This window comes from Triticum dicoccoides, chromosome 1A (genome assembly GCF_002162155.2).
Source record: "Triticum dicoccoides isolate Atlit2015 ecotype Zavitan chromosome 1A, WEW_v2.0, whole genome shotgun sequence".
In the NCBI taxonomy this organism is placed as follows: domain Eukaryota; kingdom Viridiplantae; phylum Streptophyta; class Magnoliopsida; order Poales; family Poaceae; genus Triticum; species Triticum dicoccoides.
The window spans coordinates 62,978,905-63,005,791 of NC_041380.1; the positions used below are offsets into that span (position 1 = coordinate 62,978,905).

At 45.3% G+C, this 26,887-nt stretch overlaps 1 protein-coding gene and 1 pseudogene across 1 annotated transcript; one reads left to right on the forward strand and one right to left on the reverse strand.

Annotated features, from left to right (window-relative positions):
* Nucleotides 1–11,361: 11,361 nt before the first annotated feature.
* Nucleotides 11,362–19,384, reverse strand: LOC119351277 (pre-mRNA-splicing factor 18-like). Its single transcript, XM_037618600.1, has 3 exons — nt 19,228–19,384; nt 19,082–19,145; nt 11,362–12,689 (listed from the first exon to the last, which is right to left on the reverse strand). The coding sequence occupies exons 1-3, from the start codon at nt 19,382–19,384 to the stop codon at nt 11,648–11,650; spliced, it is 1,263 nt and encodes a 420-aa protein (XP_037474497.1). The 3' UTR covers nt 11,362–11,647.
* Nucleotides 19,385–20,241: 857 nt separating this feature from the next.
* On the forward strand, nt 20,242–21,392 carry LOC119351293 (annotated as a pseudogene).
* Nucleotides 21,393–26,887: the final 5,495 nt, after the last annotated feature.

Genomic DNA, 26,887 nt, shown 5'->3' on the forward strand with positions numbered 1-26,887 from the left:
CCTTCATGTTGAAACTTTCTCCTTTACCCCTCTTCTTTCGATCGACCGACCATTCCTCTGAATTAAGGTCAACGTCGCCGCCCTACTCTGGTGGGATGGTGTATGAATCCGGTTTCTGGGTGTACGTGCCGGACTACTGGGTCTATGTGCCCGGTCGTGTGCCCTGCTAGGTGTACGTGTCGGACTGTGTGCACGTGCCCGACTGTTGGGTGTGCACCTTCAGCTTCGAGTCATCCGCTGGCCGAATCTCGAAACAACCTCTGCCACCGTCGTGGATCATCTCAAACATCTGCTTGTCCACATCGTCATACGCCAGTTTGCCCAGTTGAGACATATCGGCGAATAGAGAGCGGGCATCGAGATGATCCATGTCCGGCGTATGCGACCAGACAAGCTGCAGCGATGCCGACTCCACGAAATAGAGCAGCGCTGCTTGGACATCGACACAATAAGACACGTCCCCGGCGACGAAGGTCGGGGACTGTCGGCCGAGCTGCTTGGGGGCGTAGAAGTAGGGAGTTGATATTGCTCCAGCCAGGACGGCGTGCGCATGGACGGTGGCGCCCTACGTCCCAGACCCCGTCGGCCTTGCCTGCCACCCTTCTCTGCATCCTCCACCTCCGCCATCTCCGACAGCTTTTCGTATGGGTCCACCGACGATGGCTGTAAAAAAGGCGGGAATTGAGGTGGAGAGTTGCGAGATGGTAGCGGAAAGGGTGGAGAAGGGAGGGGGGTTGTCGTGGTAACAATGCAGACCGCTCCAAATGCATGGGCTGTGCCTCGATTTTGGGTAGGCCGAGCGTGTTAGAGTCTTATGTGGCGGGTGTCCACACTCCCGCAAAGCCCCCTGATTTGCTTCCGGTGGTTTGGAGCATTCGGACAACTCGGTTTAGACGTTTGCGGGCAATTTGAGGGTCCGTGTTAGAGAAGCCCTTATAGGGAAAGCCCAAACATTTTGATATGTGAAGCAAAACTAGAGTTGAACCACGATACTTTTGCATTCATATACCAACGGACTTTGCTTTTTTTACCGGCAAAACACTATTGTTCCATTTTGCATGAAAATTATCAAGCATGCTCCGAAGACTAATATGAACATGTAAAAAAAGTAGAATTTATAAAAAATCCTTGCGAGCACTATTTTGTTTTGAATTCATCCTCTTTATTTCTTACTCAAAACGCTTTTATATTATGGGACGGATGGAGTACCTTTTACACATTCCCACTACAGGCTGCCTTGTAACGAGTCCGATCTATTTCTCAACTTGGAGTAGGGGAAAGGAGGGGAAGGGAGTTGGTAGCAAGGAGAAGGGGGATAGCAGGGCGGGAGGAAGAACAGCTTCTCTCCGGGTGCGATTCAGTTAGTCATCCAACATGCCTTACAACTGGCCGGGTCCTGGCCTAAAATACCCACACCAACCCACTCGTCTACTCCTCGCCCAAGTCATCCTTGACTTGGTCAGCTCCAGCCTATCCTTGGTCCTTGTGGTCGCTGCCTGCGGGTCCCGTCGCTCGGTCCTTCATGCTAGCTGTGGCGGTAGGCCCCATCGTTACATTCTCCCCTCCTTGAGTGCCGGCTTGTCCCCAAGTCGGTGCTGCCAGAAATCGATGACGGAGCTCACCAGGGTCTTCCCACGTCGCTAGGGATGGCGGTAGGCCGCTCCACAGCACCCGCACATGCTTGGTAGTGTGCTGCACACTTGCGTACTGGTCGTCGAGGATGCGGCAGGGAACCTGCAGAGCCTGCAAAGTTGCATTATCAGGCGGAATCAAACCTGCAATGGGGACGTCCACACCCACTGCCTGCTTCAGCTGAGACACGTGCACCACGTCGTGTATTTTGCTGCCCGCTGGTAGTTGAAGCTTGTACGCCACTGCGCCGATGCGACCAATGATTTTGTATGGCCCGTAGTATCGGAAGGCCAGCTTCTGGTATGGTCGCTGCGCCGGGGACGCCTGGATGTACGGTTGTAGGCGAAGAAAGACTGAATCCCCAACCTCAAACTGCTTGTCTGTTCGGTGTTTGTCCGCTTGCCTCTTCATTCTGTCCTGCACTTGTTTCAAATGTTGTTGGAGCAGTTCATGCATCACCTCTCTTTTCTTCAGCCAAGCTGCCAAGTCAGGTACAGTGCATTCCTCCACTTGAATCACCCCAAACTCCCTTGGCAAGTGCCCATAAATGACTTCGAATGGTGTACGCCCAAGCGCCGAGTGAAAGCATGTATTGTACCAGTATTCAGCCAGGAAGAGCCATTTAAACCAATTCTTGGGGCAAGCATGCACTGCACACCTGAGGTAAGTCTCCAGACACTGGTTTACTCTCTCTGTCTGGCCGTCCGTTTGGGGGTGGTACGATGAGCTGAGCCGTAGTTGTGTCTGAGAGAGCTTGAAAAGTTCCTGCCACACACTGCTCGTGAAGATGCGATCCCGGTCGGAGATAATTGCCATCGGCAAGCCATGCAACTTGTATATGTTGTGCATAAATAGAGTCACCACCTGCAGAGCTGTGAATGGGTGTTTGAGTGGCAGAAAATGGGCATACTTTGAGAACTTATCGACGATGACCAGAATCACATCGAAGCCGCCCGAAGATGGTAACCCTTCGATGAAGTCCAACGAGATCACATCCCATGGTTTCTTTGGAATTGGTAGCGGTTGGAGCAGTCCAGCTGGTGATTTGTGTTCTGTTTTCGCTTGTTGACAAACAGAGCACGAGTGAACGAATGCTTTGACCATGTCCTTCATTCCCTTCCACGAGAACAGCCGGCGAATTCGGTTGTAAGTAGCATGGAATCCCGAATGTCCCCCGATCGCGCTGTCGTGCAGTGATCTGATGATGCTCTGTTGTGTTTCTTTGTCCTCAGCGATCCAGACCCGATCGTGCTCGCGGATGATCCCGTCCTTCAAGGTGAATCCAGTCTCACCATTGGGGTCCAATGCAAGCTGAGAGAGCCGCTGCCGTGCCACTGGGTCTTGTTGATGTCCTGCCACAATTGCATCCAGCCAGACAGGGCGGCAAAGTGACACTGCGCTCAACTCCGCGGTCTGTTCATGCCTGTGTCGCGATAGTGCATCCGCCGCGCGGTTCAGTGGTCCGGCTTTGTATTGAATCCGGAACTGCAGCCCGACCAATTTGGTGAACGCTCGCTGTTGAATTGGAGTGTTTAAACGCTGATCTGTAAGATTGAGTAAACTCCTTTGGTCTATGCGAATCAAAAACTCTGCATGTTGAAGGTATGGCCGCCAGTGGTCGATCGCCAACAGTAACGCCAGACACTCTTTCTCGTACGCCAATAGGCCAAGATTCTATGGGCAAAGGGCCTTGCTCAAATACGCCACGGGGTGTGAGTCTTGCATCAGGACTGCTCCCACTCCAGTAGTGCTCGCGTCCGTTTCCACGACAAATTGTCGCATGAAGTCTGGCAGTGCCAACACCGGGGCTTGAATTAGAGCTTGCTTGAGTGCTTGAAATGCCTCCTCAGTCACTGTCGTCCAGACAAACAGTGAATTCTTGCGAAGTAAGTCTGTAAGGGGTCGGCTGGTGACTCCGAAATTCCTCACAAATTTCCGGTAGTACCCGGCTAGACCCAGAAATCCCCTCAACTCCTTCACCGACGCTGGCTGTGGCCATGTTGCAACTGCCTGAATTTTTTCCGGCAGCGTTGAGACGCCTTCGCCACTGATCTGATGCCCGAGATAGGATATACTGTTTTGTGCAAAGGTGCATTTGGAGAGCTTCGCTCGTAAATCGTTGGATCGCAGCAACGAGAGCACCTGGCGCAGCAAGATGACATGAGCTGAAAAGGTGGTTGTGTGTACCAGGATGTCATCCATGAAAACAAGGACTCCGTGGCGAAGTAAGGGCCCAAGTATTGTGTTCATTCCCCCTTGAAATGTGGATTGTCCCCCTGTCACACCATATGGAAGTACTCGAAACTGGAAGTGGCCTTGATGAGTCTTGAAGGCTGTTTTCTCTTCGTCCTCTGGGCGCAACCTGATTTGGTGGTACCCCGCACGAAGGTCCAGCTTGGAAAACCACTTGGAACCTTCCAGTTCGTCGAGCAGCTCGTCTATGATAGGTAGAGGATATGTGTTCTTGACCGTGACTGCATTTAAGTGACGGAAATCCACGCAAAATCTTCATGTCAGGTCCTTCTTTTTCACCAGGAGCACAGGAGAGGAGAACGGGCTAACACTTGGGGTGATCAACCCAGCCTTTAGCATTTCCTTGACCTGGGTCTCAATTTCTGTTTTCTGTTCCGGTGTATATCGATATGGTCGTATGTTGACTGGCTTAGTTCCTGGCAACAGCGTGATGGAGTGGTCCCACTCCCGGTGCCGTGGAAGTTTAGTTGGCTCTTGGAACACCACTTGAAATTCATCGAGGAGTGTTTGGATTTCTGCTGGCATCTTCACTTTACCCTCATCTTTCGATGTGATTGCACAGAGCGCAACGAAATGCAGAATGTCCCCATCTGCCTCTATTGCTCGAAGTTGTGTGGCTGTCACTTCCGGAACAGGCTGCAGCCGTGGCTGAATTCCTGTCAGTAGCACTTCTTTGCCATTGTGTTGAAATTTCAGCGTTTTGTTGACCCAATCCACCCACATGGGTCCGCACTGCTCAAGCCAGTCCATCCCGACGATCATATCATAGCATCCTAGAGGCAACACTCTCAGATCAGTTTGGAACTGTTGTCCTTGTGTCTTCCAAATGCAGTCTGGTAACATGCCCGCACAAGATAAAGTGCCCCCATCTGCAATCTTTACAGGCACCGGAGCCAGGGGCTGTATCTTGGCCTGCAGTCTCTCCGCACTCTGATCACTGATGCAACTATGGGAGCTGCCGGAGTCAACTAGGATCAGCATCTCGACGCCCTCGATCCGCCCCAGCAACTGCACCGTGCGGGGTGTCGTCTGCCCTGTCGTGGCCAGCATGGAAATAGACATCAATACTTCTTCCGGATCCTCGTCCCCCATTTGCTGTTGAATTGGTTAGTCAGCTTGTAACAGTTCCAGGAGCTCCTCGACGACGTGAAGTTGCACAGTGGGGGCGCACTGGTGGCCTGCCCCCCACTGTTCCCCATACTTGAAGCATAGCCCGCGTGCTCGTCGGTAGTTCCGGAGGGCCGCAACCCGATCATCGTCGTGCCCGCCCCACTCCCGAGCGTGAGCAGCTTCTTGTCCTCGCCTGTCCTCTGCAGCCGCAAGTGGCCCTGGGAGGGGTTGCACCGGCGGAATGCCCGCGGTCATTGGTGGGTGCGGTGGTGCACGAGGCACCTCTTGTCATCGGTACTCTCGTCTAGGCAGTGCCTCCATCAGCTCCTCCTGCAGGGATGCCAACGAAAACGCAGAGTCCAAGTCTTTTGGTTGATGTAACACAACACCTACTCGAATTTCATGTTTCAATCCTTCTAAAAATTGTGTGGTGAAGAAAACTGGATCAAACGAAGAGTTATGGGCTAATAATTGATGCATGAGTTCCTCGAATTGTGTCATATACTCTTCTACTGTCCCATTCTATTTGAGTGTGCGAAATTGGCGCAAATGTGTCTGGTACTGCTCGCGCCCAAACTTGTCACATAGGTCTGTGCACAATCCCTCCCAGGACATCGGTGTGCCACGAGCCTCACGCATCTGCAACCAGCGAGCCGCAGCACCCGTAAAATGCAGAGTAGCGACTCTAACCCACATATCAGATTGCACCCCGTAGACATCAAAGTACTTCTCACAACGTGTGCACCAGAATTGTGGGTTTTCCCCATCAAAAACTGGAAAATCCAGCCTGGGCAGGGACCAACTGGGAGGATTTGTGTGAACTGTGTGCAGATCGGAAACTCCTACCGGACTCTCAGAGTGAATAGCAAGAACACGAGATCCAGCCAAGGACGTACCCTTGACCGGAGGCGGTAACTGAGTGGTGACCACTCCGTATGCCCCCCCCTCCGGTGTCGTCGATCTCGTTGTGGCCGTCGGGCCCGTGGTTGCGCGCGCCGGCCTCTCCTTCTGTTGTGGCCGCCAGGCGTACCACCGCGTCCTCCTCCGGGATCGGATCCGGAGGCGCCGCCAGAGCCGGATGCAGGGCGATCCGCCCCACTTGCGTCCGCAGCTCGTCGATTTGCTGTTGGATCGGTCGCCAGAGCTCGAGGGAGGTTTGGATCGCCTCGAGGCGGGCGTCGTTGGCCGTCCTCCCGTCGTTGACCGCCTTGGCGAGAGCAGCGATCTGCTCCTCCATCAGCGCCGCTTGCTTCGATTGTTTGGTGAGGTAGCGGGGTTTCGGGTACGCGGTCTCCAGAGCGTCCTGACCTCTGATACCAGATGTAACGAGTCCGATCTATTTCTCAACTTCGAGTAGGGGAAAGGAGGGGAAGGGAGTTGGTAGCAAGGAGAAAGGGGATAGGAGGCTGGGAGGAAGAACAGCTTCTCTCCGGGTGCGATTCAGTTAGTCATCCAACATGCCTTACAACTGGCCGGGTCCTGGCCTAAAATACCCACACCAACCCACTCGTCTACTCCTCGCCCAAGTCATCCTTGACTTGGTCAGCTCCAGCCTGTCCTTGGTCCTTGTGGTCGCTGCCTGCGGGTCCTGTCGCTCGGTCCTTCATGCTAGCTGTGGCGGTAGGCCCCATCGTTACATGCCTACGCGGATACACCCACTTCTCCAGTTCTCCTTGGCTGAAGTGGAGAGAGCGTACTATGTGAACCTTGTAGCGTGCACCCGTGCCATGTCAGATGTTTCATTTCGTGTAAAGAGGAGGCAGTAGACGTTTTGGGAAGAGCGCTGCTATACACACGACGAGGAACGCCACAGCCTCTACGTGTCGACCTCCTGTGGTGTGGTGCGCTGCCCAACGTCAGTACTAGTAAAACTTTTTTCCTTTGCTCAGCAGAACTACTCAGGTGGCTTGCTCGCCGACGAGGTAAAAATCTTGGAGGAATAACGAAGTCCACTGATTTATTGTGGAGGCTTGATGAATAGTACTATCAGCTAGTAGCAGTCCATAGGAGCATTTCCGCCAAATCCCTCTAAATCGATCTAGTCCACCAAAATCGACCACCCTCCAAGCGCTTCCGTCCTCCATTTCCCGTGTTTGAGCTGTCACCGCTGTTCACCCTTGCTAACTGTCTACGCTGCTGCCCGCGTCTGAGCCAACGTAGATGTCGTTGTCGAGTACCCTGTCCCCCACCGTCGGCATCGATTGCCTCGATGGTGTCCATGGGGTCCCGTCAATGGCGCCCAGTTGCAAGGCGAAGAACATCGCCCGATGGGAGCGACGAAGGAAGCTGCGGCGAAGGAGCTGCGTAAAAGGAGGTTGTCGACATGGACGTGGACGTCGATGCTCTGGTGCAGCCGTCGGCGCCTTCCCCGCCACCGAGAAGGAAGGTGCTATCCATTCCGGTCTTGACCGAGTCCATTCGGCCGGACGATTATGCGATTCCGAATGGTTGTATGCAGTAGGACACGCCGGAGGTGGTGTACGCCTCACAAGATAGAAGGTTTGATTCTAAACTTAGTCTGTCAACTCCAACGGGTGTGGATAACTCTAGGAACCGTTGACGAGGGTCTGCCCAGGTCCCACTCGACAAAATGGTGTAGTACGACCGATACAATTTTGGCCCCTCTTTGTATTGATTTGTCCGTTTGTTCCATATGCCATTGAATCAACTAGCCTAACCCGCGCGGCGGCACGCCGCGCTCGATGATCACTCGCAAATGAACAATCTATTGACTCAAGATTTGGTTTGGTCCATGATCATTTAGTTTCAGAATAATATACAGAGACATTGAAGAAATTGAACATACAAAACTGTTGAAATTTTGTAGATGTAGGGATACCGAACTGCATATGTAACCTGATCGTTAGTCCGTTTGAATCTCGGCTAGTAAATATATTTTTTGCCAAAAAAGTATTTTTGGTGCAAAATTTTAAAAATAATGCTTTTGCAACATGATTGAAACTCTCGACCTAACAGTCGGAAGAAAACTGTCCTACCGCTGCGCTACTGAAACCAATGCTTATTCAAAATGATCCATATTCTTTTTTACATAGGAATTCAAACCAAACAAAAAAATTGAACGAAGGCAAAAATTTCGGCCACCGGATATTTCGGGACATTTTGAGGAAATTTTATACCTTGGCATGGACACATGCGATCTCTTGTTTTACTCAATTACTACACGTAAATTGACTGAATTTGCAATTTGAATAAGTCAATTTTATGAAAGGAGGAACAGACAATTAGAGGAGGAAGAAAGCTCAAGGAAGAAGAAAGAAAGTGTCGGGCGTGGAGTATCTGCTCCCGAGCTCAAATGCTTGTTGATAAACAGTAAAATCAAATAAACTTGTAAACACATACAAAGAGTTCTGAAACTTTTTTTGTGGTAAACTTTGACAAATGTTTTTTCAGAGAATGAATTAGCTGCATTGGTATTTGATCAACGACGTCTCTACTTCTCAAAATAAAAATAATTAAGTTTTCCATGAAAGAATGAGATAGTGGCATTAGTGTCACCCTTTAAGAAGAAAGAAAATGAAGGAAATAATGACAAAATTGACACACGACCTAATCAGATTTTGTGTTTTTTATAATACCAAAGATTAAGCACATAATAGTGGAGCTTTCTCTAAAAAGAAGTTTCCTAGGAAGGAATGAATTAATGGCATTGGTATTGCTCTTTAAGAAGAAAGAAATGAAACCAAAATTAAAAATTAAACATAACTATTTTTGAAAATATGATGTTTTCTAATAATTAATGAATTAGTGTGATTTGTATTACCCTTTACGACGAAAGAAAATAAAAAACAATATGAATCAAACAATGTCAAAATTTGCACACAAATTATATAGAAATTGCACATTTTTATTAGATGCAAGCACAAGAATTTAATAGTGAATTCTATTCAAAAAAGTTTACTAAAAAGGAAAGAATTAGTGACATTGGTACTACCATTAAAGAAAAAAAGAAATGAAACGAAAACTAAAACCAAATCAAAATAGTGAAGTTTTCAAAAATGAAATTGAAACTGAAACAAAATCATGATAATTAAGTTTTTTACGAAAGAAAGAAAATAAATAAAATTCTCATACAAATCAAAATAATGAAGTATTTCTATGAAATAAAGAATAGGTGGCTTTTTTGGACTCTTAAGAAAAATGAAAATGAAATAGAAACTAAAAAATCAGTAATAATATTTTGTTTAAGAACGAACGAATTAGTGGCATTGATATTACCCTTTAAGAAGAAAGAGAAGAATAAAACGAATAACTAAAACATGCACACAATTCCATAAAAATGCACTTTTAAATAATATGCAAGAATAAGCATATTATTGTGAAATTGCGCAAAAACAAATTCCTATGAAGGAATGAATTGCTATCATTGGTATTGCTCTTAAAATAGAAAGAAAATAAAAATCCTTAAAATAGTAAAATTTTCTAAGAAAGAATAAATTGGTGGCATCGGCATTAAATAAAATAGAAAAACAGGAAAAAAAATATTGGACATAATATTCAAAAAAAATGTGTTCCTTACAATATGCAAGACTAAACATATAATAGAGAAATTTTTGCAAAAAGGTAATTCCGATAAAGGAACAGGTTAGTGCCATTAATTTTGCCCTTGAAGAAGAAAGAAAGTAACATAATAACTAACAAATTCAAAATAAGGAACAGCGAATCAGTAGCAATGGTATTATCATTTAAAGAAGAAAGATAACAAAAAAACTCAAGAAAAATTGCACACAATTCTGCTATAAATTGCACTTTTTGTAGCATGCAAATAATAATCATATAATAGTGTGATTTTGGCACATATTGCATAGTATTTATATCTGTACATTTACACCCACTCGACAGCCAAAAAATACTCACAAAAAGAAAATAAAAACCAACTAACAAAAAAAACAGAAAACAAAAGCAAAAATACATTGAAAACAGAAAACGAACAAAGGGATAGAGGAGGGCATGCCCAATCGAAAGAAAAACAAAACCAGCATAACAAACAGCATCTGCTAAAAAAAAGGACAACAATGCAACAACTTTTCGAGTACTGCCACTTTGTATGTAACCCCAGCGTGCATACAGCGAAGATCCTATTATGTCATACACAGGAGCAAAACCTCCTGTCGGACATGTCCAAGAATTTGCAAAAGCGTTGTATCTCTTTATTACGGGAACAGATACTGCAGGAGGCTATACCAGGATGATCTAATTCAGGGAAAATCAGTTACAATTTCTTATTGCAGTACGGTCGTGTCACCGTATACAGCCCGCTATGTAGGTGGACTCTGTACAGTTTTATCAAGCACCTTTTATTAGTGATGTACCCGCTTTTATCGTTTTGTTTATCAGCATGTATTATGCACGGTTGTAATAAATGTACTTCTTTGCCATCTTAAACTTTCATATATATTGATATGCTATTATTTACCAAATAGTAAAAGATAGACAAAAAGCTACAATGCATATTCCGTTTAACTCATAATTGTTTATAGTTCTATCATTTCAACTACGGTCTACATAGTTGCGATTTACCAACGCCTAGTATCACTATAGAGTTAATGATAATGGGGCCCATTGTCATGTACTGTACAAAGCATGTGCATGGAGATCTCTCTGTTGCAGGTTACTTTCTTCACAGTTAATATCTCTCTTGTGAAGATGGTTGCGTCGGGAAACATAGATGTCGCCCTCCAGTCAGCAATTTCTTACACGAGACCTCCCTCGTACGAATGTTGTTTATCAAATTCACAAAAACATCTATGGCATAGTTCACAATTGTACTCATCAGGTTCTCAATTCAAGAATAGAACTTGTCTTCACCCATTCTTCTCAAGGCAATTCTTCATGCCCTTCTATGTTTTCTCCTCATAACTTTGAGGTGGGTGGATTTGTAATACATGTTGTACTTTGCTTTTGAGATGAATGGAAATTTGACGCTCAATGGCACCTTCCTTGTGTTAAAAATAAGGTGGAAGCTTCGAATCGTTTGTGAAGATAGTAACCCAAAGCTGATCCTTCATGTCCGCATTTCCCCCCGTCATTTTCAAAAACAGCTCACCGAGATGCTGAAATTCAAGTGTGAGCCCCTTATGAATAGTAAATCAGAAAAAGAAAAGAAGTAATGAAGCAAAAAAGGCTCTTTTTACAATTAGCTCATTTAAAAAAATTAGCAAAGAAAAGATGTGTGATGGTACGGACAAAAAAGAAAAAAATGGTGCTAAATAAACCTTTTAAGAGCACTCGTTCTTGCCTTTCTTTGCAAAGATTGCCACGTGACTACTCTCGACGAAAATTTACATGCAGTTTGAACTTGCTTAAATTTCCTGAGTTTCACATCTTAAAATGAATTCTCGGACGAACTTAAAACGAATTTGCAGCTTCACAGTACCTGTGATTTTGTTTCTTCGAGGGACAGTCCATGTGGTTTTCAAAACAGCAGAGTGCTGCTGCGTTCAGCAGCATGCTAGTAATTATCATCACACCACATTCCCAACTTTTTATCACGTCTACAACAAAATACTATGGCCACCGGGATGATTTTAGGCAACACGAAGAGCAAGAGAACAATTTTCAGTAATCAGCTGTTTCTCAAATGGTACTGAAGTTGAGCTTCTAAAATGCAGAGATTGGCGATGGTTATTCGACATCAGGAGGCAGCCACCAGCCGGAGCGTCTCCTCCGGGTGCTTCTTCTCGGCGCCCTTCTCGGCGAGGAGGGACTGCAGGTCGCTGCCGTTGGCGAGGCTGTTGAACTCGACCGACCTCGAGGGATCCGTCGGGTACCTCCGCTGGCAGAAGGTCATGAGCCGCTTCACGGACTGCAGGTACTTCCGCGTCGTCTCGTCGTCCATCACGTGGGCGACGCCGTTGGTATGGATCTTCTCCCGGGCCGACCGCTCGTGGATGCCCACCATGGTCACCCCGATCGGCCACGGCGAGTTGCCTATCGCCAGCTTGATGTAGCTGTCCGTGGCCGCCAGGTAGTCCCGCCGCATGCAACACCACACCACGTCCAGCAGCGCGCGCCGGACGTCGCCGGGGAGGGCCTTCTTCCTGCAGAGCTTGAAGAGCGGCTCCAGGTAGCGCGCGCACTGCTTGCAGGTGGCCACCGCGGCCTTGCCCTTGGCCGTGCGCCGCTCCGCGTCGGGCATCTCGTCCAGCTCCTGGCTCCACTCGCTCAGCAGCCGCTTGAAGAAGGCCACGATCTTGTCCTCGTCGAACGGCACCTCCTTCTCCTCGCTGGTCCTCTCGGCCGCGCCGAGCTTGGGCTTGGACGCCACGACCACGGCCTTGGCGCGCATGACCTGGATGTCGCGGAGGAAGTTGTTGGTCTGCCCCTCCCCGATCTCGGCGGCGTCGACGTCCGCGACCGCGGCGGGGTCCTCGAGCGCGTCGTGGAGGCCGCGGAGGCGCGCGGCGTCGTCCTCGCCGAAGAGCGTGGCCGGCTGGCGCAGCAGACGCAGGCGCCGGATCACCTCCTCCCTCGGGAGCGACAACTCCCTCGAACCGTCCGCTCGGTCTTCGGCCTTCGCCACGTCGGCGACGACGGAGGGCGGCCCCGACGGCGTCGCCCGGATCGAGCAGCAGTGGACCCAATCATCGCTGGACCAAAAAATGGCAGTACTGCTGAAGAAGGAAAAAGGGCAGGCGGAAGCGAACGGAATGAGGGACGGAAGCAGAAGGCCACCACTATTTATAGGAAACAGCAGAAGAGAAGAACTCAAATTGGAAACGGAATTCGCAGAAATGAATGAGACTTGCCTGTTTCTCGCTTGTGCGTCTATCCGTATTCCCGTATATATGGCTTGATTTGATTGGAATAAAATAAAGTCTGATCAGGGCGAGAAATCGGGAAACTCCAGACGGCAACCGACCCCAGGCTAACATACGTGGCAGGAAGCAGAAATAAAAAAGAAGAAGGCAGCAGCGCATGCACAAAGATCCAAAAAACTTAGACAATTTGGTTTGCACATACGCAGCGCATGCAACCAATATGGAACTGGGGCAACGCAGAACATGCAACCAATCGGCAAGGGCGGCCGCATTTTTTAACAATTCCCATCGACGATTGCTCCGCGCACCCAACCGCGTACATGCATGCATCCCCCACTATTACACGCGGCAGCCATCCATTGGACTTTCTATGATAGAAAAAAATTCAGAAAAACGTGGTAAACTAAACCTGGCCAGGTTTAGTATATTTAGAATTAAGGAATGCATATGTCATTAAATAAATGGGAGTGTCTATTTGACGTTTGACTGAAAATCAATTCGGCATCAGTCAAGTTTTTCAACTAGTAATAGAACAACACTTGTATATATTTGTGTGTCCTTTTTTGTGTATCTTCATTGTATGTATGTCGATGCTAAAAGGCCAATTCTAACTTGGTTGGAACTGAATCCGGTTTCAAACATATGTGAGCTATAACTATCACAATACCACAGCCAAAAAAAGCTTACTGATCCATCAACGTACTCTCTGTAGGTCTGGCATCAACGTACACTGCACTTACAATCATTTGGCAGAAAAATATGGTGATAATTAGACTAGCATTAGAGTCTGCTGGTAACTTACAGTCCACTCATAGTGATATCTTAAGAGTTGAAGTCTTGATACACAAAACTTACAGTCAATTAGCACTGGAACTTTTAAAATTAGTGTATTTACGCATAACTTACACTCATATTGTGTGATTCTTACAGTGACATTATGACAGAAACTTGTCGAGACTCAAAGACACCCGTTTGCAGCCCTGAGTCATAAGTTGGTATGTATGTACGCGGGTTGGACTGGACCCATTTGCATTCATGACAAGCAAGTGAAAAACCTTGAAATTACAGTAAGAAAGTATAGTACCTAGTGTCATCTATGGATTATAGAGACACAGCTGAACCAACATTGCGATGGAGAGGCCGGGGGCAATCCTCCTTTCCGAAACGAAAAAAACAGTTGAACCAACATACACACTTCCTATCATACAGATGACCACACACTGAACCAACATACACACTGCCCTATCCATTGTGAAAAAAGCAGTTCAACATCTCTCTAATGCAAAAAAGGCCTTCTTCTCCATCATTGTTAATTCGTAGTCTGAAAAAAAAGGATCAAACACGACATTAGACCAATCATTAAGATATACAGCACAAAGGGAGCAATTAACACTGAGCCAAAAAGCTGAAAATACATAGTACAAGAGACAGTGAATGATGAAGACGAGTACAGTAAATTAGGCAACCTTGAGCCAAAAGTAGAACTAAAAATATACTGGAAATCATGAACCTAAGCAATTAACACTGAGCCAAAAAGCTGAAAATACATAGTACAAGAGACAGTGAATGATGTAGACGAGTACAGTAAATTAGGCAACCTTGAGCCAAAATAGAACTAAAAATATACTGGAAATCATGAACCTCTTTAGTGTAAATTTGAAGTATAGAAAGCAGAAGTGCTTACATCATCAAAGAAATCAGTAATAAGAAGTCTAGAACTTATCCACCCTGTTGAACTCGCTAAAAAACTTATCATTAGCATACTTTGTCCTTAAGTTGAGGATGTCAGCGCTTGAAAAATATTTAACAACTTGAGTCCTTGTAGTTCACACTTCCATAAACTTGAATGTAAAGACATCGCAATTGTGTGCCTAGTTTCACATGAATAAAGGAAGAAAAAAAAGATACCAACAAAATCAAAAGAAGAATATAAGAGAAAATCAGGCCAGCTATACTAAAAAAACAGATTACCTATTGGTTTGGTTGGGAACAACTATAGGTAGATAACGTCAATTTTTTCAAAATTGATTTGTTTCCTCAATATGGGAGTAATAAAAGCAACCTAATAGAAAAATACAAGAATAAAAGAAAATACCTATAAATTTTATAATCCGTTTGAATAAAAGAAAATACAAGAGATAAATCTTAAAAGATAACAACGCAGTGCCTATAAAAGGGAAACAAATTGATTAAAAATGTACTAGCAGATCGCTAATCTGCAAGTGAAATTTAGAATGTTCATTAAAAGCTGGATCAAGGAAAGCAAAGGCTCTTCCCTTCAAACAAATGAAGAAAGAAAACCAATGCTTTCGAACGGTTACAGGGAAGTACAACTGCAACAAGGAAGAATGATATGAAGAAAAATGTATATAGAGAATGAGAAATAAAAAGGAAATGGCAAAGGCAAACACCAAAAAAGTAGGCAGAAATTAAATTACTAACATGGAGGAAGAGAAATAAAAAGAAAGGGCAAAGACAAACACTAACAAGTTACCATGGAGTTAGAAATCCTTCAATTCCAATTGGGGCAAAAGCTAAACACCAAAGCCGCAACAACTAATTGGTGGAGAACAATGGAAGATCATACAAGAGACGATCCACAGGCTGGAAATCCTTCAATACCAACGTCTTTGCTCATGCCTAGTGATTTTCTTTGAGATCTAGAACCTGTTAAATCACAAGAATGAAAAGCAGAGATCACAAATTCTTTCCATTTGACAAAGTGTATTGCACAGAACACTCAGTTAAAATCAAAGAAATTGGTCACTTTTGTTTCAAAAGCACCAAGGCAGAAGAAACCAAAAATTACAGTAGCAAGAAAGTACTGAAATTACTATTATCAAGTTGCTGAAATTACTAGACAAGCAGAAATTCCTGTGCGCAGCAAAGTTTCCGACACAAAGGTAGATTCAGTATATATTGACAGCGTGAATAGATGCAACACTACCCACCAAAGACACTGTGATTTACAGTCTAATTAGCACTGTAATTTTACTGAAATTTCACTGTAATTGCACTGACTGTAAATACAGTAAATATTCTAGCAAAAATGGCACTGTGATTACCCATGGAAATTACACTGTAACAACATTGAACATTATAGAGAAATTGCACTGTAATTACAGTAAATAGCAGTGCGATTTACAGTGTAATTACCCTAAAAATTACACTGTAATTACAAGTATATTGTAAGAACACTATAATTACAATACGATTGCTCTGTATTTCAGAGGAAATTACACTGTAATTAAAATGAAATTACAATCTTGAAGTTGTTGTAAACTTAGATGCAACACTACCCAAAACATAGAAAAAAGGTTATAATTACAGTGTCACTACTCTGTGATTTCAGAGGAAAATACACTGTAATTAAAATGAAATTACAGTTATGAAGTTGCAGTAAATTAGATGCAACTACTACCTAAAAACGCACATCCCTGCATTTAACAACAAAAAACTTCAGCGGAATCAAACGCCCAGGCTAGCAGAAAGAAAATCAACAGGGGAATCGGATCCACTGCTACATCCATCCGCCTATCACTGTAAATTGCAAAAAAAATCGCCAAAATCCACTCTAAGTGTACACATACACCTACATCTACATCAAACACAAGGGAAATCGAATCAAATCACAAGATCTAGAAGAAATTCAACGGGGAAAAGGAGAAGACCAGGATAACCAACTGAAACTACACGGCACAGAAGCGGAAATCAATCTAAAGAAGAGGAGAAGGAGGATATTGGAATCAGATGACGAGGAAATCGCCAAGAATCGCCTCCCTCTCTCAACTTTAACTCTCACCAACAAATGAGGAAGGACAAGAATAATAAATAAATAAAAGACAGAGAGCCAGGGGATAGGCGGTAACCGGCTGGCTGGGAAACGAAAGCGCACCCGGTAACACACAGAAAAAAAAACGTCCGAAAAAACCAGCACACAGCGCAGATCTTGGCACAAGATCAAACGGCCAGAAATTTGAATGAAAACCAATTCTAAATCACTCGACTGTAAATTAGCAAAAAGGTAAATAAATTTAGGGATGCATATGCCATTGATTTTTTTCTTTTGCATATATCATTAGTGATCATGATCATTTTAGGAGGCTATCATGACGGACATGATCAGTAACGGTCAAGAGCCTATGCATTATTACCTGGTAGATATGAACTCTCCTACGTATGGTGTTGAGAAAACATCGGCCACTCATAAAAAAGAAAAAGATACCCAAGGCGAGGTCTGATATTCTCAAGCATGTTGGGATAGGCGCTGCATGCAGCTCGGAATGTTGTGGGTCCACCACCACGACCCGTGCATAACCGCCCCGACACCCCCATCCCTGGCGGCCACACGGTTTAACCGCCGGTAGCCTCTGAAGGTGGCAAGGAGGGAGGGTTAGGAAGGGTGAAGGGGCATAGGAGGAGGGATAGGTGTTGGCATCGGCGGCGCTAGATCGCTAGGTCGCGAGTGTTTTGCGAGTCCCTTCACCTCGATCTTGGACGGGAACTTGGTGCTCTCAGGTACCCGCGCACCCTATATGCGCCAAAAAAAATTAATAATTCAAAAAAAGTTCAAAAAGTTCCAAATCTTTTTTGGAATCAAACATGATCTGGTATTGTACTTCTATAAAAAAAAATTAGATAAGAAATGTTTCCTATCGACTTCAGGGCAAAAAGAAGACAAGTTTATGACGACAATATAATGTGTATAGTACTTGTATATATCGTTTTTTGCCGAATATTTGACCCAGGATACAATGAAAGTCATTCTCCGACGAATCTTTTCATACGACTACAATATTTGATCATGTTTGATACCAAAAAAGATTCGGAATTTTTTAAACTTCTTTTGAATTACTAATTATTTTTTGCATATAGATTTCGCTGGTACCCATGTTCTCCTTCGTATTTTCCCCTTGATCTCTCCCTGTCCTATAACTAAATGAGGCCTTATGGGAAAAAGCGCAAACATTTTTTATATGTGAAAAAAGCAGCTAAATGACTCTTTTTTTTGCATTTATAAACTAGGATCACCTCCACGACCAGCGCATAACCGCCCCGACACCCCCATCCCTTGTGCCCACACGGCTTAGCCGTCGGTAGCTTGCAGAGGCGGCGAGGAGGGAGTGTGAGGAGGGATCACGGCGGTGTTGGCGGCGGCGGCACTAGATCGCTAGGTCGCAAGTCCGTTCCCCTTGATCTCCCCCCTATCCTAGAACTAAATGAGGCGCTCGAACATTTTGATGTGTGAAAAAAAGCACGCTTTGGACATTCATATGAACATGTAGAAAACAGGATTTTTTTTTCAAACTTGTTTGCTGTTTTGTTTTGAATCCATCCGCTTTTATCTCTTATCTTTTACTCCCTCCGTTTCTTTTTACTCCGCATATAAGATTTGGTAAAAGTCAAACTGCACAAAGTTTGACCAGATTTATATAAAAAAATATGAACATCTACAATACTAAAACTATATAGCATGAACATACGTTTCATGGTGCATCTGATAATATTGATTTCATATTGTGAATGTTTATATTTTTTAATATAAAGTTAGTCCAATTTTACAAAGCTTGACTTTGACCAAACCTTATATGCGGACTAAAAAGAAACGGAGGGAGTACTTGCACATTCGCACTGCGTGCTGCCCACTTCTCCTTGCACCCTTGCGCTGAAGTGGAGATGGAGAGCGTGCCACGTGAACCCTCCTGCACTGTGCGTTTGGTGTCAGATGCTCATTTCGTGTAAAGAGGAGGCAGTATACGTTTTCGGCAATGCTGGCTACTAGTGCTACTTCAGGAACGCCACAGCCTCTACGTGTCGACCTCTTGTGGTGTGCTGCGCTGCGCAACGGTACACCTTTCAATTGGCTCAACAAGAACTAGTACTCCGGTGGCTTCCTCGCATTATTAGCATTAACAATCTCTACCGGTGAATACACAAGCTCAAACATTTTGATATGTGAAAAAAAACCAGTTAGTACACGGCATTATTTTGCAACCCGATTAGCATTAGCATTAACGATGCAGCCCTCAGCGAGTCAACCTCTGATTGAGATGGTTTAGGTGGACAGTGGTATCCTCAACCTACCAGGGTTCAAATCCTGGTGCTCTCATTTATCCTGAATTTATTTCAGGAATTCCGGCGATACGCTTTCAGTTGAAAGAGACCTCTCAGAGGTGCTCATAGGGATAGGGTGTGCGTGTATGCATTTATAGGGGTGAGTGTATGCGTGTTTATACAAGTGCTTGCATCTGTACTGTGTTTAAAAAAACAATGCAGCTCTCAGCAAAAAAGAAAAGAAAAGCGTTAACTGTGCAGCGAAGCCGAAGAGGCTGGCAAACAGCTTCTTATATCCAGGAAACCACGAGCGCTCGCCTGCCAGTCCAAAAAGCACAACCAGGACAAAGAGGGAGGTAAGCTCTAACTAGGCGACGACCGGCGAGGTATGGCGGCGAACCTAGGGGGGCAGGTCGCAGTAGGCGGCTGGAGCGGAGGCACAGGACCCCTGGGAGAACGCGGCCGCGGCACGGGACTCGTGGCACGCCAGGCCAAACTTCCGATGGCTGGGGCACGGGCACCTGGGACACCAGGTTGTCGATGGAGGCGCCATCCATCGGCACTGGGGATTCAGACACCAGGGCGTCGATGGAGGATGAGTCCGTGGACACTTATGAAAGGGCGTTGATGGAGGTTGAGTTCATGGCTCGAATGCACCGATACTTCAGGCAACTAGCGAATCGGTATCGGATACCGTATCCGATACCGATACTCCTCCGATACGCCCCCGATACGTATCCAAGGAGTGTCCATGAATAAACGATTCAAAACAATTCAGATACTTGAAGGATACTTTTTCAGTTCGTTTTGGATACAGCCCAGCCCATCTAAGAGACCACTCAGCCCAGTTAAGAGGCACACAGCAACCCTAGTACCCCAATGCCCCCTTCCTTTCCCTCCCAGTTTTCTTTCCTCCCTCCCGAGCTCACACTAGGCGGCGGCTGGTGGCTGCGTACCTAGCAGCTACTCACCCAGGGCCGGCGGCAGTAGCGGCTAGCCGGCGACGAGCTGCTAGTCCTCACCAACGCCTCTTCCCCTTTTTCCTGCCCAGCCAAGCTCATCCCCTCTTCTTTCTCCTCTAATCTGTGAAGATCTCATTTTTCTCATCTCCTCCAGATGGCTCCTCCTGCTGAACCTCCTACTGTACCTACAAATCTAAGGGCACCATTGTGGAGCATGTTCAAATCATAGAGAAATCACCTGGAGGGGGCAACATTAAATGGAAATGCGACTACTGTGGTCATGAATCTTTGAGTAGCTACTCTAGAGTTTCTGCTCATTTGCTAAAGAAGACAGGGAACCATGGAATCCATGCATGTAAAAAGATCACGGTTGACATTCTGAATCCCTTTATTTGAAAAATCAATAAATAGTAAAATGTATCCGTATTAAAATGCATTCGAGGTTCATGGTCATGGACACTTGGAGCAGCTGGTCGCCGGAAAGGCGCCGCTCCGCGGTTCGGTGGCCGTCGGAGCACGCGGTGCTCGCGAGAGTGACGGTGGGGGATGCCAGTGCCTTCCACTGCGGCGTCTGCAGCCTCCCTCTGGAGCCGCCAATCTTCCAGGTACGCACCTCACCGCTCTCCCCGCACACATCCGTACGTCCTCTCATTCCCTCAGCCATAGATAGGACTAGGAGTAACATGTTCGATTACATGTACACGCTTTCAGTGCGCTCTGGGGCTGCCGGTGTGCTCGGCGTGCCGCGGCCCAGGCTACCGCCGGTGCCGCGCCGTGGAGAACATCCTGGACACCGTCCGCGTGTCGTGCCCCCACGCCGCTCACGGCTGCGGCGCCATGCTGGCCTACTACGACCTGCACCAGCACCGAATGACGTGCGCCAACGCGCCGTGCGCGCGCTGCCCTTTGGGCACATGCTGTTTCGTCGGCCCAATGGCAGAGCTCCTGGACCACTTCATCACCCTGCACGAGCTGCCGCTGACCGCCGAGGACCGCGCCGGGAAGAGCTTCGGCATCGACCTCCTTGACGGCTTCAACGTCGTCTCCACGACGGTCCGCGACGGCGCCGACCAGCACTTGCTCCTGCTAAACGTTGTGCGCCAGCCGTTTGGTCGCGGGATCGCCGCGGTCTGCGTGCGGCCTCCGCCCGCTGCCACCGCGTCGTCGTCGTCGTCCTCGGCAGCGGCCGCGTCCAAGACGGTGGTACTCGAGCTCCGCTACTCGGTCAATCGCCATTACCAAGAATCTGCATTCGATGTGCCTTTCGCGGATCTCGCCGATGGGTTCCTGGAAGACGACGAGTCGGCCCAGTTCATCGTGCCCAAGTCTGTTCATCCGGACGACCAGGCTACTATGCTCCTCACGGCCTTCATTTCCATCAAATAGATCAGTCATCAGCCGACTATCTTATCTTATTCCTATCTCATCTGATTTATCGTGGAGGCTTGATGAGTAGTAGTATCAGTTAGTCCATAGGCGCATTTCCGCTTGAGCTAGCACCATTATATTTCTTTTTCCAAAAAAAATGGATACATTTCCATCAAATAGACTGGTCATCAATCGACATGTTATCTTATCTTGTCTGATTTATTATGAAAGCTTAAGGAGCAGTATCAGTTACTCTCTCTGTCCCATAATATAAAAACATTTTTTATACTAGGGTAGAGTCAAAAATACTCTTAGGACTCCGTTGGTTTAGAGGAATCTTGTAGAAATTTCATAGGATAGGATTTCTATAGGAAAAATTCCTTTAGAGCCCTTTGGTTTGTAGGAATGGAATCCTATTCCTACGGAGGAATTCTTTCTATCCTCCACATTTCATAGGAAAATAAACATTAGCCTAGACTCAATGGAAAAAATCCTATGATGTGAATCAAAGGGCATCGCCTTTCCTATTCCTACTCATAGGATTTGAGATACATGTCATCTTATTTCCTATGACTTTACTATTCCTACGATTTTCCTACCCTATGAACCAAAGGAGGCCTTATATTATGAGACGAAGGGAGTAGTTCATAGGAGCATTTCCAGTTTTTTTTTGAAAGAACATCGGCCTTTATTAATCAAGCAAACATATTACAGAGAGTCTCCCGGATGCAATCCGGAGCAGAATTATAAACACAAAGGCTCAAAGAGCTCAAACTAGACCTAGCAAGGACATGAGCTAAGACAACACGGTGCCGACGAACATGCATGAATGACACAGACGACAGAGCATCACAAATCGCCTTGATGTCAGAGATAATTGATCCCACCATGGACCGGTCTCGGACTGAAGATTTCAACCTTTGAATCACCGAAAGACAGTCAGAGTGGAAGATCACATGCTGAAAAATCCTCCCGGCGAGCCAGTAGAGCAGCCCGTCGCAGGGCCAAAGCCTCGGCCAGCTCCGGAGAAGAGACGCCAGGAAGAGGTTCAGAAGCTGCTGCCACAACCTGGCCCGAAAAGTCCTGCACCACAACTCCAACTGACGACGAGCCCCGCACCAAGTCCACCGCCGCATCAGAAGAAAGAAGAAGCGTGCCATGCGGGGGAGCAGACCAGCCAGAAGAAGAATCAACCGGAGGGAGTAGTTCATAGGAGCATTTCCAGTTGAGGTAGTACTGTTGTGTTTCTTTTCGGAAAGGGAAACGTTTCCAACTGGCAGTCCGGCCGAGTCCTCAGCCGGACTCGCGCTTCGTTCAATTGCGCTGTATCCTGCTGCCTCGCGTGCCCCTCGTTTGACTAATTGCCTGGGCCCGTCAAGCCGTCATCAATTGTTTTTTTCTCCCGTTTCCTTTCTTCTTTCTCCTGTTTCTTTTTCTTCTCTCTCCTGCGCGCGCAGAAGGACGGCGAGGCGCATGTTGCTTGTGATGGATTTTGGACTCCCCATGTGGCAACCGCGGCATGTGGAGCGACGACTCGAACGATTTTCGCTGCCTCCTCTTCCTCCCGTTTCTGCCTGCGCACGCACCACTGCGAGGACGATGCAGCAGTCGCCATGGATGCGCCCATACACAACATCTCTTTTTTTATGGAGTGTTGCAACCGGCCCTGGGAGATGCTACATCCGGCGGTGACGGATGTTACAACCGACAAGTTTTTTGTTGGAACAAACCAGAGGTTTTTGTCGCTGATTTTTTTGTTTGTTGGAACCAGTGTTTTATTTTGCTACTACCGGCGGCTTCATTTGCTACTACCGGCGACAACGTTTTTTTGCGACATAATTCGTGAAGATGATGCAACCTCGACAACGAGTGACAACGTTTTTTTTGCTGTAAACTATAAAGTTTTTTGCTACCACCGGCTACAGGGTTTGTTACCACCATACACAGCAGCCGGCCGGCGTTTTTTTTGTGTTTGCTACAACCACGTCATTTTTTTGCTGCAATCGGCAACCGTAAAAGCTACATCCGGTTAACATTTTTGCTACAATGACGACGGCAGGCTGCAGCGGTAAGCTTTTTTGCTGGAAGCGATAAACTTTTTTGCTACAACCAGTATCGTTTTATGTTGGAACCAGCAAGAGCCTCATGTGGAGAGACGGCGAGGTACAACGCGAACACAACGACAGGTGCTGCGGCCGACGGCCGGCGCCACCGGAGATGCGGCCATCACCCCAAGAGCTGTGGCCATCTCCCCCGGAGCTGGAAGCCTGCAATCACGAGTGCACGTTGTTGCATGCATGAAGCTGGTGAGAAACGCAGGCGGCGAGGGCGGTGACCGGCGGCGAGACCGGCGGTGGTTCTTCAAGGTTTTGTTACATCGGTCATCCATGGCTAGTGTTGATGGCGGCGCTGCTTTGTTTTCTCCTCTGCTGTTTGTTGAATGCGTTTAATTGGGAAGAAAACGATTCCATATCCGACGGTTAAATGCAATCTAATCAAATGGCCGTGCTGTGTCCGGCCGAATTGATCGTGCCGGTGCGCCGGCGCAGATTAGTCGCCTTTCGGAAAGAGTCAATTACAGTGATGGTCTTAGAACTTGGCACAAACGATCACTTTGATGCTAGAAATTGCGGTGTACATCAAAGTGGTGCAAAAACTTGACTAGAGCGTGCAAATACAGTGCTTATCGCGTTGGTATATGGAATATATGCTGACTAAACGCGTGGGTCCTGCTGTCAGACATTCTTCATATATAACCAGCGGTCCTGCGTGTCAAAACTAAAAAGAAAAAGTGGACGCCAAGATTCGAACAAGCGGCCAAGGCTACAAAGAAAACCTGTTAAACCATTACCCTGTTCAAGTTACAACATATACAAAGGATAACTACACTATATTTATTAAACAGGTACACATCTGAAGTTTAAATGGGGCACAGATATTGCATCCCATTTTGCGCGAGCTTCTTTTTAAAGATATTTATAAAATGTACGTAACAAAAATTATGCTTAAATATTTGTGAGCTATAAATTTTATACAAACAAATCATGATTAGTAAATAAAAACATTTAAATATACACCCATCTATTATATAAATATTTAGTCAATATGGACATTTAAAATGTATACTTCAAAACACATTCCTATATTTGCAATAATATTTATGAATTGTAAAAAATGTCTATATAGTTTAAAATGATACAATTTCTTTGAAGATTACATTTAAAACTATTATTTTAATTATACAAACATTTCAATAATTATCAGCATATTCATATAGTTCAATTTTTGTATATTTAAAAATATTCATAATTTGAAGTTTTAACTGTATAATATGCAAAATATTATTTTTTCCCCAAATAAGTCATGAGTAAAAACTATACATATGTGAATAGTTATAGATATTAAGTAAATGTTTGTATTCATCATTTTAAATTTAAATATTTATGAGTGTATATTCTTTTGTATTCATTAAACATTGTATCTAATATACAATTAAATATCCATATTAACTAAATATTTTATATATAATATATGGGTAGATATTTCAATGATTTTATTTATACAATATTGAAACGCATAAATATTGGTACATAATTATGTTTCTAAAATATGCTAAAAAATAGCTTGTGCAATCAGCCGCAATATCGACAGCCCATTTAAGCTCCACACATGTCCTTGCTAAATATTTAGGAGGTTGTTATCAGTACAAAAAATATCAATGTCTAGGATGGAGTGGTGGTTGATAGGTTTGTCTTGGTAGCCCGTGGTCACGGGTTTGAAACCTGCCCAAAATCGACCCACTAGGCATAGAGAAGAAAAATGCCACATTCATAGGGTATTTTTTGTTAAAAATATATATTTTGAGGGTTGGGGGGCGGGGGTGTCAAGAAAAAACACTTCTTCCTGCTTCACTGGCTGACAGCGGACCGACACACATAGTCAGCACAGATTCTGTATACAAAAAGGGATAAGCACTGTATTGGCATGCTCTAGCCAAGTTTTTGCACCACTTCGATGTACACCGCAACTTTTAGCATCAAATGATCATTTACGTCAAGTTTTAGCACAATCAATGTAATTGTCTCTTTCGGAAAAAATAAATGCATTAGACGTTGATGTGCCCGAACATTTGGTCTGGGAGGTCCACGGACCGAACGGAAGGTTCGATATGAGGAACTCCCAGCAAGAGTGAATTCGATCTGTTTTTTTAGGGATATCACCACTTTATTTATTCACAACCATACATAAGTTGGGATACAAGCAAAATCAGGGAGCTGTAAGAGCCACAGGTGGCGTCCTGCCGCAAGAGATAAATAGGCTCTAGCTAAGGTATGAGCTTCTCTATTCGATTCCCTAGGCTCAAAAATAACTGTAGCTGCTTGAAATAAGTTTTTGATATGACTAATTATCATGGCACTTGGGCCTTTGTACGCCTCCTTTAGGTGGTTCACTACCGGCTTGCAGTCTGTTGCAACCTGAATCTTTTGAATATGCAAGTCTAGGGCCGAAGATAGAACTTCGTTCGATCCGGTTCTCTTTTGGCGCAAACGCCATGTCAGCCAGGCCTTTGCCAGGCCTCCTGGCCCAGCAAAAAAACAGTCCAGAATTATTAGTTTATCAATCGACATATTATCTTATCTTGTCTGATTTCTCATGAAGGCTTGAGGAGTAGTATTAGTTACTTCATAGGAGCATTTCCCGTTGAGCTAGTCCTGCTGTGTTTTTTTTTGGGAAAAAAATACATTAGGACATCAATGCGCCCAAACGTTCGGTCTGGGAGGTCCTCAGACCAAACGAAAGGTTTGACACAAGGAACTCCCAGCAAGAGCGAGTTCGTTCGAAATGTTTCTTTCAACCATAACATAAGTTGGCATACAAGTAAAATCAGGGGGTTGTAAGAGCCACAGGTGGCGTCCCACTGCAAGAGATAAACAGGCTGTAGCTAAGTTATGAGCTTCTCTATTCGACTCCCTAGACTCGAACTGAACTGTAGCTGCTTCAAATCTACTCAACAAGTTTTTGATATCACTAATGATCATGGCACTTGGACCTTTGTATTCTTTCAGGTGGTTCACTACTGGCTTGCAGTCTGTGGCAACCTGAATCTTTTGAATATGCAAGTCTAGGGCCAAAGATAGAACTTCGTTCGATCTGGTTCTCTCGCGAACGCCATGTCGGCCAGGCCTTTGCCAGGCCCAGCAAAAAAAACAGTTCGGAATTATTAGTTTATATACAAAATAATAGAAAAATCTCAATGAAATGGGCCTCCTCAACAGAAAAGGTTTGTGCTTGTGCAAAAAAAAAGTCCAACACCAAACAAATATTAAGCAACAAAGTGGAAATCCACCCAACAGGTTTGATTAAAAATATGCATATACATAAAAAATGCCATAACTTTAAAACACACATCAATTTGTTTCCCATCATCGCAAACTTGCACACTTTTTTTTGTAAAATGATGGATCTTTTCTTAAAAAAGTGTCGCTTTTGTAAATGATGGAAAAGTGATGTATAATCACCATGCTGCATACAAACCAATTCCCATGATGCATCAACTAAATTTCAAAAATGGGTTCAAAAGTAAGTGAATATTTGTCATGAGAAAGGATTAAATTTGTCGTTTTCCATTAGCTAAATTTGCCATGGTCAATTACTAAATTTGTCATGGCAAAATTAGTTGTTCTTTGTCATGCTATGAAAAAGTACCATGGTCCAAAAAAGGAAAAATAA

What these genes read in the sequence shown, in the direction of transcription:
- LOC119351277 (XM_037618600.1), bottom strand. Translation starts at nt 19,384, where the DNA reads ATGGATGGCGCCTCCATCGACAACCTGGTGTCCCAGGTGCCCGTGCCC. An exon ending in ACTGCGACCTGCCCCCCTAG is followed by an intron (nt 19,146 to 19,227) that starts GTTCGCCGCCAT and finishes TTGGACTGGCAG; the next exon opens with GCGAGCGCTCGTGGTTTCCT. An exon ending in CTCTTCGGCTTCGCTGCACA is followed by an intron (nt 12,690 to 19,081) that starts GTTAACGCTTTT and finishes TCCTATAAATAG; the next exon opens with TGGTGGCCTTCTGCTTCCGT.